The sequence below is a fragment of the Oreochromis aureus genome, linkage group 15 (assembly GCF_013358895.1).
Source record: "Oreochromis aureus strain Israel breed Guangdong linkage group 15, ZZ_aureus, whole genome shotgun sequence".
NCBI classification, from domain to species: Eukaryota; Metazoa; Chordata; class Actinopteri; order Cichliformes; family Cichlidae; genus Oreochromis; species Oreochromis aureus.
Window position 1 is genome coordinate 14,164,571 of NC_052956.1, and position 16,118 is coordinate 14,180,688.

At 40.0% G+C, this 16,118-nt stretch overlaps 1 protein-coding gene across 2 annotated transcripts in view; it reads left to right on the forward strand.

Annotated features, from left to right (window-relative positions):
* Window positions 1-16,047, forward strand: part of ezrb (ezrin b) — a 31,388-nt gene extending 15,341 nt beyond the window's left edge. For both annotated transcript variants that reach the window (XM_039598826.1, XM_031744704.2), the window contains 10 exons: window positions 6-280; window positions 1,236-1,319; window positions 1,440-1,586; window positions 6,506-6,602; window positions 7,085-7,248; window positions 9,500-9,630; window positions 10,380-10,540; window positions 12,110-12,202; window positions 12,359-12,595; window positions 14,515-16,047. In XM_039598826.1, coding sequence (XP_039454760.1) covers window positions 6-280; window positions 1,236-1,319; window positions 1,440-1,586; window positions 6,506-6,602; window positions 7,085-7,248; window positions 9,500-9,630; window positions 10,380-10,540; window positions 12,110-12,202; window positions 12,359-12,595; window positions 14,515-14,679 — 1,554 coding nt within the window. In that variant the 3' untranslated portion in view covers window positions 14,680-16,047. The remainder of the gene's footprint in view (window positions 1-5; window positions 281-1,235; window positions 1,320-1,439; window positions 1,587-6,505; window positions 6,603-7,084; window positions 7,249-9,499; window positions 9,631-10,379; window positions 10,541-12,109; window positions 12,203-12,358; window positions 12,596-14,514) is intronic.
* The last annotated feature ends 71 nt before the right edge of the window (window positions 16,048-16,118 follow it).

A 16,118-nucleotide genomic window follows, 5' to 3' on the forward strand; every position in this document is an offset into this window, starting at 1 on the left:
TCTAGGTGTCATCTCAGGATGTGAAGAAGGAGAACCCCCTGCAGTTCAAGTTTCGTGCCAAGTTCTTCCCAGAGGACGTTTCTGAGGAGCTGATCCAGGAGATCACCCAGAAGCTCTTCTTTCTGCAGGTGAAGGAGAGCATCCTCAGCGACGAGGTCTACTGCCCACCAGAGACAGCCGTGCTGCTGGCCTCCTACTCTGTTCAGGCCAAGTTTGGAGACTACGATAAGGATGTCCACCGGCCTGGGTACCTCCTGTCTGAGCGCCTACTGCCACACAGGTGAGATGTGAGCTCAGAATCACCAATTGAGATTTGCAGACTTAGCTTATTAATCTAAACCACTTGTTTGTCCTTATTTGCTTTTAATAGGGAAAATTTCTTCGAAAAAAGGAAGTAACATGCTTAAAATCAGCAGCACTGGTTGAACCAGCTCCAAAGAAATTCATAGTCTCCACCCAAAGAAACAAAAGAGGGGATGAATTTTATTGAGGAAACATTGTTTCTAATTAACAATGAGTCAAAAGCAAATTATGCTTGTAATCCAATTAGATTGGCTTTTGTTTCACCCTCACCAAGATATATGCAGTTACTACAATTTCCTGTCTGGCACATATATATATTTGTATATATATATAAATAAATATACATTTTTTTTATTTTTTATTTTTTTTCCGCACCAGTCATAAAACACTCTACAGGTTAATAGTTTGAGGTTAAAAGTAGGAGTCCATTTTTACCACGCTTAGTAACCAGGAACAGGATTTTAAATGTGAGTGGGTGTGTCAGGGATTGGCACTTTAAATTTATCTTTGAAGACGTTTTGAATGTCTGGGCGTAATGCTTGTATGTGTCTGTCCCATAGGCGTAGAGATTGTTGCAAAACTAAACAACAAAGTGGTGCCTTGTAATGAACCTAAGCAAGAAATTTGAAATTCTTGTAGAAATCTACAACAACAACAAAAACACACCTGTAGCTCTAAGCCCCTCCAACCACACAGACATAAACATATATGCATTAGGATGGAGTGTGAAGTCCAAAGTTACTCAACAGCATTTTGTGCTTTTTACTATAACTCTGATGCAGGATAAGTGAACAAAATTCCCAGATCAGCCAGAGGGTTGCCACGTTATGCTATCCCATACCAAAAAGTTCCACTTTATGCCACAGAAACTGCATGAAAATAACATGTTTCTACATTAATCCCATACTTTCTTTCTCTCATTCTGTCTACAGAGTCATGGAACAGCACAAGTTATCCAAAGATCAGTGGGAGGAGAGGATCCAGGTGTGGCACGAGGAGCACCACGGGATGCTGAAGTGAGTTACTGCATTTCTGCAGTACTGTTAAGATTTATTTTTGTGTAATCCTGCTGTCCTAATAGGAATTACAAAAATTTGTTGTGGTTTTCATCTCCTGATCTTTGCCTGTTCTTGCAGGGAGGATGCTATGCTGGAGTACCTGAAGATCGCCCAGGACCTTGAAATGTACGGAGTCAACTACTTCGACATCAAGAATAAGAAGGGAACAGAGCTGCGTCTGGGAGTGGACGCCCTGGGACTCAATATTTATGAGAAGGATGACAAGTAAGCGCAGCTCCTTGGTGTCTCTTCTTGTTGTTGTTGTAGCTGTGGCCCTGAGGTGTCTGTGGCTCAGGAGGTTGACCAGGCCATCTACTAATCAGATTGATGGTGGTGGTTCAATCTGTGGTTATTTTACTCGGCATTCCCAAGGTTGAACCCCGAGTTGCTCTTGATGCATTCACCTGAGTGTGAGTATTAGGGGATATTGCTGTATAAAGCGCTTTAAGTGCTCAAGTTGAGTTGAAAAGTGCTGCATAAGAACCAGTCCATTTACCATTTGCACAACTAAACTGGCTGAGCCAGGTTCATGTCTGTACTTAATCACTGTTCCTGTTCTACAGCAGGCAGTATAACAAGAATAACAATGAAGACACAGGAGATACAGAGAGTAAGAAATTCAAAATCAGCAGTTTACTTTGAGTCAAAAGTCTGCTGTGCAGGTCAAATAATAGGTTCTTATATGGAGTTCTTCAGGGTTTTGGACTACAAGTTGCCACATAATGTGGTTTCATGGCTTTAGTACTTATGTTTTGACTGCCTCAGGTGACTGTGACCTAGTCTCTTTTAAAGATAAAGGTTATCAGTTGTTTGTAGAGGTTCACTTCATGCTCTACATAATTCTGAATGGGAAAAAAAATCTCCTGACGCATAGCAAATATTTTTGGGCCATTTAAAAATGCAGATGATATACAAAAGCTGCAGACATTTTGCCTCGCCTTTCATTCCATCTGATTCAGTTCTCGGTCTCACCTTTGGTAACACTGAGATAAACTTGCTTAACCAGGCTAAAGTGTACAGTTAATCTCTACCCATTTTTCTGTTAAAAACAAACAAATAAAACAAAGTAAATGTTTGTATTTTTTCTATCCTTTGATCAGTTTGTGGTGCTGTGCTTGAAGGCAGACCTACTTTTTGAGAGCTCCAACACACACTGCTGATTGGGTGTTTCCACATTGCTTTCTGGCATTGCTTGTGATTTTCCACTTTGTTTGTAGGCCAAGACACTTTGGGAGATAATCACCCTCTGGTTTGGTGAAATGACTTCTGAGATCCCCTGTGGCCTCCTGTGTGTAGTTACTGGAGTGAAGTACACTGTGTTAAAGGGGCACTCCATCCCAGATGACTGGCCTTTCAGTCACTGACCCCGTGCTTGGAAAAGCTGCCTGCTTTGGCTTCGGTTGTCGCTCTTCACGTATTAAATTTGTCCACTTTCCTGCCATGCAGTGCGGTCTGCTCCGTCTGTGGAACAAATGAGCACAGGACACTGATGACGTTTTAAAGAGAAAGCTCAGTATCTCAGCTCCCTCGTCAGGCCTCTAACTGAACATTTACAAGCTTGGTTTATTGCCTTCTCAAATCTAAATGATTTAATTACCTTTACTGCCACTGTGTTTGAGTGATTCCTGTGCTTTCATTTCACTTTAAGTCTAATTTAGCAACTTGAGGTATGAAACCTCCAAGAAGAGCGACAAATACATTGTTAGGAATCAGACCAGGTCTCGTGTGAGTGTCTCTTTGTGCGCTCGCTGGGATCAGCATAAAAATGCCTCTCCTCCATGGTGCCCTCTGCTGTAACCATGGCTACACCGACTGGTTTTTCAAGCTGTGCAGCACTTAAGAATGCGAAGCAAACCTACAACACTCTCTCTCCAATTAGGGCAGCCTGCCCACAATACAACAGTGCAGCCAAGGTTTCACCCAGGCTGGAGCTGGATTAACTCCTTCTGCTCCCGCTGCTGTAGCTCATTTTTAAAGGGCAGTTTTTGCTTTTTTCAGCCAAAGCTCTGTCTTTAGGCAAGTGCAGCCTCACACACTAAATTCACTTTTTAGCATTTAGGAGTTAAACGGGTGTAATAAATAGATTCTTAATTGGCTTTAACTGTGTAGCACTGACTAGTCAAAGCTTGAATGACACACTGGAGCTGAAACAGTTATTTATATACATTTTTTATATAGATAAAAGTTACTTTAATAACTTTTTTTGTTGTAGAGCCTGACCAATATTGGGATTTTCGGTAGATTACTGCATATGATGCATATTTTAAAAGAGTAAAGATGCTGGCTGCTAATCTTTGCCGTTTTGTTCTTTGAGTAGCTATTAAAGGCACATATTACCACACGGTTGTTTCTTAATTAGTCACGCATTTAAGCCTTAGTTTAGACTTTGTCAGTCGGTGAAAGTGATGATTTGTGACTCCTGTCCATCATTGTTGCAGGCCTAAAAACTGGTTGCCGGTTGGGCCTAAGCATAATGAGACAGTTCTTAAATTAATTGGTGGCACATTCAGATGTAAGTTAGTTCTGCTAGCTACTAAAGTCAGCAAATAATAAATGATATTATCAGCAGAATGAGTCTGGTGAATGAGTTGTGTCTATTTGTGGAGGCATTTTACTACATAGAGTGAATGATTTTGGGTATGCAACCTGTACAGATGCACTTGTGTGCAGGGGATTTTGATGTAGGTTGGAATTTTAAATTTGCATAAGCAGACAGGGGAACCATGAAGAGGAAATATTGTTAATTTTTTAAAAAGCTGCAAAAAGCAGCATGAAAGACACAAACAGCAGCTGCAGTGGACAGTTTTCACTGTTTTCTGCTGCTTGTCCAGCTTGTGGGCACAGTAGTCCACCCAGAGACGTCCAATCATCTCTTTTCCTGGCCACCTCCTTCAGCTCTTCCATGGTGTTTCCAAGCCAATTTAGAGACATAAACTCTCGATTGTGTCCTGGGTCTGCCCCAGGGACTCCTTCCAGTAGGACATGCCTGAAACATTGCACCCAGGAGAGGTCTTTGTCAAATGCCTGAACCACTTCCTTTAGCGGCTCTACTCAGAGTCCCTATTGAATGACTGATCGCCTCTCCTTATCTCTGACACCGAGTCCAGACTCCCTTTGAAGGAAGGTCCTTTTTGCCAGTTCTATCTCCAATATCATTCTTTTGGTCACTGCCCGCAACTTGTAAATCAATAGCTTTGCCTTCTCTCCGATACAGTATCCCTGTCACCAAGATGCCACACCAGTCTGTCTTTCAGTTCCATTCTGATCTGGAGTGGGCATGCACCCTTTTCCGGCTGAGAATCATTCTTGGAGTCTTTCGCAATGAGAGCTCAGCAAAAAGACACATAACAGCACAAACTCAAACAAGAGTAGCACACAGACCAGTTATTCCACACATTTTCTTGACACTGCCCCCTGGTGCCAGTAAACAGCTACAACATAGCTTTTTGTAGGACCAGTGTACAGCTTGAAGCAGAGACAGCTGCACCCATGCAGCTCTGTCTCAGAGTATCCTGAGTATGCAGCATTACTCTCTGTTATCTATTCAGCTTTGTTTAGCTGTCATTATCTGACCTTTTACTGTCACTTTACAACAAATTTTCATTTACAGACTGCAGCAGTACCTGAAACTGGAGCACACCTTTTATTACTCATGCATTTTTGCAGCCATTGCAGTCAAACGCTAATATTTCTTACCCATGAATTCTTATATATTAGTGAACTTTAAAAGAGAGTCTAGGTAGTGAAATCTGTTTATTCATGGTTTCTCCTTTTCAAAGCAAAAATCGAAACAAGTTTTGAGCAAAGAGTTTTGTGTTACCAAAATGAATTGATAAAGCACACCTCCGTAGACCACAGGAGCGTGATAGAAATACTCAGCAGATAACTTCCACATTGTTTTCTCAATTCCACAGGCATGTGTCAGGGTCAGCTGGAGCGAAATTCCAGTTCAGGGAGTATAGTTTCATAGTTTCAGAGTTTCGTTGGGAGGTGTGCGGCTGCTTTTTCAGATTACACCATTATCAGCCTCTCCATGTTTACAGTGCGACTCTCCATTGTGTTGAAAGACATTGGCATTCGTTCAGTGTTTTCTTTTCTGGCACAACAAAGCAGCCTGCCACACCCCAGATTCATCCCTCATACTTCGTTACTGAAATCCATGCTAAGAGGATTATTCTGACTCAGAATGAATGAAATGTGATCCAAATGAGATTGTTCAGTGTATTTCTATAGCTTTATATGTAAACTGTCTGTATTCTTATAATAAATGGGGCTAGAATTGTGAGTCACTTTAATGATTTATTAATTTGCAAATTTACTCCAAGCTGCCTTCAGTTTGGTTGTTTAGTCCAAAATAAAATGATATGACCTAAAGAGTGAGTTTTTTACATTCAAATACTATAATTAGAGATTTTAGCATAAATTCGAGAAAAGTGAAACGATGACTCACTTCTCAGTTGCTGATTACTTGTCTATTAATCCACTAACTGCAGGAGCTGAAGTATTAATAACAACTGATAAGAATGCACATTATGCCAAGGAAAGTGCTGGAAACATTACTTACATTGTAATAAAATACATTTTATTGGAGCAAGCACACAAGCTACTTAAAAAGTCTCATTTTATTAAGATCTTTGTCTTTGTAGGTCAGTATTTTGAGCTTGGAACAGAAAGAAAGAGACACTTGTCTAAGGATGAAGGTGCTAAACCTTTCAGTGCCGTGTAAACTAGCAATAAAACCTCAGGACGAGACCTGAAACCAGTATGAAGACAATAAAAACTGGGTGTGATGTAGTATTTTATTTCTTCATCATGCTCTGTGCAAGTCCATTTCTTTAAAGAGGCGGAGGTGTAAATAGCTGAGTTCAGACAAGAGAAGACCAAGAGCAATCAGCTTTTTGCAGTGTGAAAAAAGAAAGCTGTGGTTAATTATGTGCAGTACATTTTTGGTGGAAAAATGCACTCTTACTAAACAGACAATTCAGGTTTCTATGTTTAAAACACTGTATTGGCACCATTATCCATCTCAGTGGAAGCATGCAGGAAGGTCACACTATATCAGAAAATGATTATTATTGTGTCCCAGTGGAAACCCACATTGTCCCACTTATTTCACATTTATTTTCTTGTGCTTTCTCCTTCAGACTGACCCCTAAGATTGGCTTCCCCTGGAGTGAAATCAGAAACATTTCCTTCAATGATAAGAAATTCATCATCAAGCCTATTGACAAGAAATCTCCGGTGAGTTAGAAATCTCATAGATGCATTCACACACACTGATATTTCTAAACCTCTTCTTTCAAAGGTCCTTTTTTCTGTGTAATTTCCCTTACTTGAAGCATTCTTTGGCTTTAATTCTTTGGCTTTTCAGGGCGTTTTGGGTTACAGTGTGTTTCTGTATTTAAGCTCGCTGCTTCCATTTTACCCGTGGCATCATGTTTCTCTGCAGCGGAGGGGGAAACCATTAGGCATATCTCCCGTTGCAATCGAGCATAAAGAATAGCCAGAGCTGCTTTCTAGGCAGCGCTGTTAGTGATTGACTGCAGACACACACACAAAAGCAAGTGGTATAAACCTTATCTGTGCACTTCAGGCCGCTCTGCCTTTTACTACGAGTAGAGGTTTTGGGGTTTTTTTTTAGCACCAGTATTCATTATTCAGCCCAGTGTCTGTTCCGTTTTCTTCTTATCGTTATTATTGTTTGATTCTTTTCCCAAATTCAGGACTTTGTGTTTTACGCCCCGAGACTGCGCATAAACAAGCGCATCCTGCACCTGTGCATGGGCAACCACGAGCTGTACATGCGTCGCCGTAAACCCGACACGATTGAGGTGCAGCAGATGAAGGCCCAGGCCAAAGAGGAGAAGCACCAGAAGCAGATGGAGAGGTACGCAGATTGTGGAGATGAGTGTCATTTAAGAAGTTGTTTCACACTTAAAAATTATTGTGTGACTGTTGTCTTCAGTAAGAACATAAACCCTCTAGACTATTATGGTTTTATCCTCGTGGCATTCACTGAGATTTTGATAAGAGCTGATGTGTTTTCATTGAGTCAGCTGTAAATAAAAATGAGCAATGAGCAATCAATCACAACATTAGAACACGTCATTGCTACAGCTGCTACTAACACCCCTTATCAGTTATTATTTTCACAGTAACTTGATTAATAGTTAAGTATTGAGTTTATTTCTCTGCAGTTTGACAAGAAAATTAATATAGTAACTTTAAAAAAGGGGTTCCTTTTTTTTGCAGTTTAATGCTTTTTTTAGGTAAAATTTAAAATGAATGTCTTTTTAATACATTTACAAAAAAATTACATATTATTTTGACTTTTTTCATTAGAGTTTATTAAGTGTTTATTGATGGGTATAAACTTTACTCATTAAAAATCTGTGTTTAGAGCGCAGTAAAGTTTGCGCAAAAAGTTAATGAATCACTTTTTCTTTTTTTAATTAGTTTTTATTCAGAGGTCAGGGAGGAAAGAAAAGGGAGGTGCACAGAAAATATTAGAGGTTTGATATAATAACTACAAAAAAGGTGAAGTGTAGGAAATGTACTTCCTGTGTTGGCTGAGCTGAAACTGAATGAACGTTGACCCTGATCTCAAAAGCAGCTGTCAGCTCACTGTCTGTCCTACACAGCTGTTCAAACACAGTGACGTAACCATGAACAGACAACAACAGTGAATACCAGAGGGAGAGCCATCAGATCACCAGTTCAGGCTCGCGCATAGTAGCCCGCAGTCTGTCCAGTAATCAGGTTGGCTGGTGTTCAAACACAATTACAATATGATTTGCGATGAGTCCCTCAAGAAACTTCATTTAAAAGTGACGTGAAACGCTACCCATAAAGGTTAATTTAGACCAGTTAGCCCTGCTCTCAAAAACTGACATAGATGTAATACTGTCTGTGAAGCTGAATTTAAGACATGAATGCTTAAAGTTTTAAATATATGTTTAGCGCCATCTTCCGTCAGTGCAGAGCGTGATGTCATGTGGTTGGTTGGTTGGTTGGTTGCGGTAATAGCTAACATAAACTAATGTAAGTCTAATTAGTGACAGAATCAATAACTCAGTTGAAATTAACAACACTAAAACTAACTACCTTACTAAGTACTCATTTATAAAGTGCTTTACAAACCCAAATATTTTGGCTAACAGCTGGATTTTCTGTTTGAGTGCAGCTAGCCAAACAGCGAGCAGCCAATTACTGCTAAAGAGAAAGACAGTGAAAACTGAGACTATTGACTCCGTTTCTTAACACAGAACTCATTGTTCTATTTAGGGCAACACAATTGCAGATTTTTAGTTTTAGTGTCGTTATTTTCCTCTGAATTATCCATTCTATCACTGGTTAGCTAACAATAACTAATCTAAGTCTGTTGCAACCAGCCAACCACATGACGTCACGCTCCCTCCTACTGACAGAAGATAGCGCTAAACATGTTTTTTAAAACTTTAAGCACTTATTTCTTAAATCCAGCTTCACAGACAGTGTTACATCTGTGCCAGTTTTTGAGAGCAGTGCTCAATTGTGTATATTAGCTTTGATGTGTCTAGCATTTCATGTCCCCTTTAAACATTAGCAAACCCAGAGAGACATCAGGTTTTTTTCTGCAGCAGGAGGAGACATGAGCAAACGAAGTTTAACTAAGAGTAGAGAACAGAGAGATGAATAACTCATCCCAAATTTGAGAAAATGAACTGTTTAGTTTTTTAAGATTAAGCATCAGGCAGATCGACATATTTTGTGGACAAACAGTTAGCCAATAATTCCATTGCTGTGAGTAAAATTCCTGGTTACTGAGGGCTCTGATCACATCCTTCTATCATCTGATTTCATGCCGGCTTTTTATAGCTCTCATAAACCCTGAAGTCATTCAGTTTGCCAAGTCTTTGTGAGTGTTGTGCAACTTAAAATCACAAGACTTCACCTGTATAATACAACTACATGAATATATATATATATATATATATATAGTTATATTTAAATGTCTTGTTATTTTCACCAGCTGTTATAGAGCAGTTTTTGCAAACATGCACCAAATGCCACGTTTGTGTGTGTGCTTTTTGCAGTAACCATGTATCAACTATATCAGTTCTGTTTGTGTCCTCACGGCTGCTTTGTGTTATCTGCAGGGCCCAGCTGGAGAATGAGAAGAAGAAGAGAGAGGCCATTGAGAAAGAGAAGGAGCAGATGGAGCAAGAGAAGCAGGACCTGATGATGAGGCTCTACCAGTTTGAGGAGAAGACCAAGAAGGCAGAGAAAGGTGAGGCGAGGGGAAGGCTGTGTGTGTGTGTGTGTGTGTGTGTGTGTGTGTGTGTGTGTGTGTGTGTGTGTGTGTGTGTGAGAAAATACTTGGAATATGTGTGTACGTGTTGTTATGCAGGTAGGCAACAATAGGTTATTAGGTTATGCATTCAGTTTACTTGTTGGGTAAATTAAATGATTAATCAAAGGCAACCCCCTGCCCCCAAAATAACAGTAAAAGCAGCACGGAATGAAGCACAGTTATTAGTATTCATTGTCTTTTTGATTAGATATGGCTCTGTATTCAAAACAGAGGAATAAAAACTACGTCTTGGAATGGACTGTCTGCAGTTTTGTCATAAAAGCAAAAGACAAAACACTCTGATTGATTTACGGAAGCAGTCTGGTTGTAAATTAGCTCCAAATGATTTGCAATGTTTGTTGTTAAATGATTTAAATTCCAGCTGATCAAACACCCGGAGCATTATAAATAAGAAGGCGTTCACACAGTCATGGTGCAGAGCTTTTTGGTATTCAGGAAACATGTTTGACATCTGACAGGTTTACTTTTTATTGAACTTCCTTATTAAGAGACTGCTGTGAGTTGGTGGTCTCAGTTAATAGTAACAAATATACAGACATATACTGCTGCTCTGTTATCTAATAAGATAATGAAAAAAAAATAACATGTGAACATAAATATCTACATGTTTAAATAAAGTATTTGTGTCATATTATATTTTCTTTCCCCCTCTTTTTGCATGTTAGATTTGCAGGACCAGCTGCAGAGAGCCATGATGCTGGAGCAGGAGCGCAGGAGAGCAGAGGAGGAGGCAGCTCGTCTGGAGGCAGAGCGTCAGGCTGCCCTGCTGGCTAAAGAGGAGCTAGCCCGCCACTCTGAGCAACAGAAGAAGAGTCAGGAGCAGCTGGTCGGTGTTTTAAATCAGTCTTTTGTGATTTTTCCTTTATTTTCCTCTCATTTCAGTACTGTTACATAGGTGGATGCTCATGATAAACATGTGCACTGTTTTTTAATATTGAGGCCAGTGTGCAAAGTAAATCCTCTGAGTCAGGAATTCAGGGTCAGACTATGTGTGACAGCAAAGAAAAGGGATCTTCCTTATATGGTCATCTCAGAGACACAGGTCTAACACCAGGAAGAGCAACCAATCAGAAAAAAGCTGCCTGAACAGGAGAAGGAAGGAGGCTAAAATGGCTTATTTCATTGTAAGATTATGTTGACAGTGAAAAAACAGATTTATCACACACACTTTTATTGCCGAGATCTATTATCAGGCATGTCCTGATGCCTGGCTACTGTTGCTCCAGACAAAACCTTTTTGTAGTGTCTAGCTGGTCCCCACTGCTGCGCCTCAGACTAGAATCCCCTCAGGACCACCTGCAAGACTGTGCTTCAGTTCAACTGTCCTGACACGAAAAGCTGTGGTTCCTACTCCACATTCAGGCACCGGACACAGTTTTATTAGTGAGACACCTGCTGCGACGCCCTCTTTACTTAAACCCCATTAAGACATTTGTAATGGATTAAGTCCATGTGCAGCTTCCGCTCACAGAAGACGTGTGAGAACATTGATACGAACTTGTTTGAACCCACGTATCTCATTAATAATAGCGTTTCACTAACTTCATTTTCCTGCCGAGCACCTTTCACATAATTTCATGGCTTGCTGGAGGCAGCCTACACCCACTGAACAGCTAGAGAAGGCGTGGCGTTTAATGCTGAGCAGGGTATACTTCAGTGTGGTGAAAGACAAGCCGTTGACATTGTTGTAGTTGTGAGAAAGAATGTGAGGCTACACGGTCTTGTTAGGTTTAATGAAGATGCCTCCTCACAGTGACAGCTGCTTCCTGTTTCTTTTTTTCTTTTTTTTAAATGATACCGGCAGTTTACAATAATACAAAAATGAACTATTACAGTTTTTACACTGGTTTCCAAACATATTAGTAATCAAATGTAGTTTTAAATCTAGCTTTCTTTGTGACTCTTTAGAATTTTTTTAATATATATTATTTGATATTTTTTAATGCATACTGAGGCTTAAAGCTAAAAATATCAAACAAGTGAAAGATCAAAGGAAGGTTTAAACTAACATTAAAATTAAATTCTTACAGAAAATTTAAAATCTGATTAACAAAGTTTTCTTTATTTTGGGGGGAGAAGTAAAAACAAAACAGGGAAAAAAAAGTCATTTAATATGACACTTATGATAAATCAAGCTGCCCATATTTATTTCTGGAAACTCTTTGAAATGCTTTGAAACAATTGTGGTGTGTTAGATTAGTTTCTAATTAGAAGGAGAAGGTTCTAGTCTCCTGAAGTGTAGATACAGAAGTAGTATAGTAGTAGTGTAAGACAACAGACATGAACAAAATGAGATGTATTTTTTCTGGATGCTACAAGAGTCTTTATTTGCCCTTCTGTATAAAATAATACGTTTCTCTTATTTCTTGTTTTTTTGTGTTTGTGTGTGTGTCAGGCTGCTGAGCTGGCAGAGCACACAGCAAAGATCAGCCTGCTTGAGGAGGCTAAGAAACGCAAGGAGGAGGAGGCCAACTCATGGCAGCTCAGGGTGAGAGCTTTAACGTGACCACAGTGCAGTTTACTCAGGCTCACTCAGCTGTTTCTGTCTGAAACAAGAACTGAATTAAATGATTGCAGACCTATTTGCAGTTAGAAATTCTCTAGCGTTGATTTTGAGCTGACTGACCTTCTCTGTCATCACCAGGCCCGTGAGGCTCAGGACGATCTGATTAAAACCAAGGAGGAGCTGCACAATGTGATGACGACGCCTCTGCCGCCACCACCTCCCCCCATGTATGACCACCTCGTGGACGACAACAGTGACGACAACACCAGCATGCACAGCGCCGACCTGCACATGGACGGCATCAACGACCACCGCAAAGAGGAGGACCGCCTGACTGAGGCCGAGAAGAACGAGCGCGTCCAGAAACAGCTGAAGGTGAAAACTAGCACCTCACGCAGTCAGTCATTGGCGAGAGTGATGGCACACTCACACCTTTATCTGAGGTTATCAGCTGTGTTAATGATAGCAGACAAAAACAGTGCTGCGTGTGTGGTTGCTGCAATTCAGTTAAATAATCAGGAAGAATTACCTGCTTTCATGCTTATCTGTTACTGTGTTACCCAACATTAGGGTAGAAGATCTGTACAGACAGATTAAGAAATAGAACTTCCTCCTCAGGTAATCTTAGTCCGAATCAGCTGACAGCTTGAAACAAGCCTAGACAGAGAAGAATTTAACTGGAACAAACAGTTTGGCTGTGAAAGCACAGAAGGGCCTGGTGTTCTTGAATGCATCAGAGTTCTCATTGAAGCCTTGATCCAACTTAAACACTATTAACACCAAAGCAATGTTTGCAGTCCATAAGACTAGAATAGCACTACATTATGTAAAAGCCAGTTCACAGCTGTAGTTTCAGTTAAACTTGAAAGATTACAAGTTTCTGCACCGCATTCATCCTGTTCTCACTTCTCTTTTGACCTTCACGTAGAACCGAGGCTGTTGAGCTCTGGCTCGATTTTCTATACTAGACTATAAGTATACTCGACTATAACATCAGGAAGTTGAAATCAGCGGCACCTTTGAATGTGTGAACTTGATGTTGGAGACCAGCTCAGTCACCTGATCGGCCTGTACCCTATCTCAAAGCTGAGTTCAGAAATGAGGGGCGTCTATGCAGGAAGCGAACCCCTCATCACGCATCGCTTTGACAGTTGGTCGCTAGCAGACGATTCGGGCTCTGGTTGTCAAGGCATTTACCACGCCATACCATATGACAGTTAACAGCATCCTTTGCTTCCCTCACATCAATATTAACTTGAAGTGCTCATCTAGAAGTTGTGAAAACTTCACATGGCCAGAGGTTATTTCACCCGTCATTGCTTCAAGTTGCTAGATATGTCATTGACTTTCTGTTATCGCCAATTGCCCAGTTGATAGTCGCTTCCTGTGTGGAGAGCAAAAACTTTACTGCTCACTAGTTTATATAAAGTCAGCTCTCAGGTTCCTGCCACAGACTGCCCAGACAATATATTCTCTGTTTCTAGTAGTCGTATGTTGTTGTTATTAATTGGAAAACTACAAGAGTTTGGAAGAAAATGATGAGTCTGCTGAGAAAGTTTTCCAAATCTCTTGGAGATGTGTGGAAATGTATTTGATTTTTGAGCCAAGTTTAACTTAATAATTACAGGAGATAATGGTGTAAAATTCTCAGGGCTGAAGAATACATTCAAGCCCTTCTTTCATTTTTTTTAATGGACCAATCAAGAAGTGATCAAGCAAACTGTATTGATTTTCAGGATCGTCGTCACAGCCTGTTTTCAGCTATTAACTTCAGAAAGTGTTAGGAGAATCAGATCAGGACAAGTCGTCCTTTCTCACACGTGGCAAACAGCAGGAGAGAGCTTGGACAAATGATCACTGCTGGAAACGCTGTATGCAATTTAGGCTACATCGTCACATACACTGGTGTTTTTATGAAGAAAAGAAAAAAACAGAAAATGTTTATCGCTAAAGCAACACACGTTGATAGAACTCTTGATAGAACTCTTATCATACGGAGATGTTGTTGTCTCATGGCAAAAAAAGAGGGAAAAATCTTTGTCGTCCCCATCCACGTGTAAATGCCGAAACTGAGTTTCCAAAATAGTGTTTTGTGTAGGCGGTGCCAAACATGATGTGCATTTGCTAGATGGAAGGTTAAAGACTGATTAACATACATGTCTTTGGGGAGTAAAAAGTTCGAGGCTATAGTGAGCTAAAATGGACATGGTGACTCATTCATGGAGTTGTATAAGAGGCGGCATTGTTGATTTTTGCCCTCTGATCTCATTCTTCTTCCTTTCCTCCACCCTCAGGCCCTGACCTCAGAGCTGGCTCAGGCACGTGATGAATCCAAGAATACCGCCAATGACCTCCTCCACAGCGAGAACGTGCGGGCTGGCCGAGACAAATACAAGACTCTGCGACAGATCAGGCAGGGCAACACCAAGCAGAGGATCGACGAGTTCGAAGCCTTATAAGGAGCCCTCGGAAAACGTACCCTTTCTGAATGGTCACTACATATCTCGCTCTTCGGCTGCCAGATCAACACACAACCAAACCCGGATACGTTTAACACACGGCTGCAGACTAAAGTGGAGCAGTATAAGCAGAGCAGAAGCATCACTACAGAGAGAGAGAAACTCCTGCTGTTATGAGTGCCCTGCTGGATGCAGGACTTTGCAAACCCTCTGAAGAAATATTAGTGCCAAAAACTTTCCCTTTTGTCTCTACTTAGTGTTTCACTTCCCATTTGTGTATTTAATTGTGTAATTTGAGCAATTCAGACCAAAAATAATCATCTGCTTTTAGAGGTGGGATGAAGTAGGAGGATTAGCCAATTTTTTTTAGTATTTTATGACGCGCACAGAGAGAATATAGTACAAGCCTCGCTTATTTTTGATGGAGGACCGTTTGTTGTTCATGGCGACCACTCAGAAAGGGGACCGAGCAGAAAAATAGTTTTTATTTTCCATCATATTTGAACACTTCCATTTATGTTTAATATTGCTATTCTGTAGGTTAAAAAAATCATGCCTAGTTTGATATTTATACTGTATATGGGACATTTTAAAAGGGTATTTCATTTTGGTTTGTATATTTTTGCTATCTTCTGATAACAAAACATTCAATATGTTTTAAAGATTTTATATATTGACCAAACAATAACAGTCTTATGTTCCATATGTTTTCCTTTAGATCAATAAATTAAAGAAATATTAATTGTAAATTATTATTTTTTACCGTAGGAATTATATTCAGCTGCATGCTATTAAAATCACGTCAGAAGATCTCTAGCTATCTAGGTACTTTTATCATTATCATTATTGTTATTATTATTATTATTATTATTATTCTTATTATTATTAATAATAACATTGTTATTATTGCTTTTTTGCCATGCAGTTCACAGAACAGCGATGCATCTTTTTCTTGAGAGCAAGTTTAATATTTGTTTCTGTCTGTTCCGTGTCATGTGGCTGCAGAGTGAGAAATGAACATGCGATGTATGCTTTTCACACTCTAAAGTGGCCTTTGGTTGCCCTTCTGCAGGGATCAGTCCCAGACAGCTGCTCGACACTTCTCAGCCAAGGTGCTTAGTCACCAGAAAAACAAAAACAAAAAACAACAACAATAAGTTGCAATTCTGAAAACCTTTGGGGTTTTTTCATTTGTGTTACATCTCCAGAGTTTCATGGACTGACCCAGATTACATAAAACCAACTCTCATGTTCTCCTCTCTGGACATTTATTAGTATTTACTGACTCACAGCTCTGCTGGACTTTGTATATGAACAGGATTTTATAATGAGGTGTTTAAGAATTTGGCAATTAAAAAAAAAACCTGATTACATGTCTGTGTGTACTTTGTAAAATATATATTTCAAAGTAAGTAGACACTTTTGTCCTCATGCTTTCT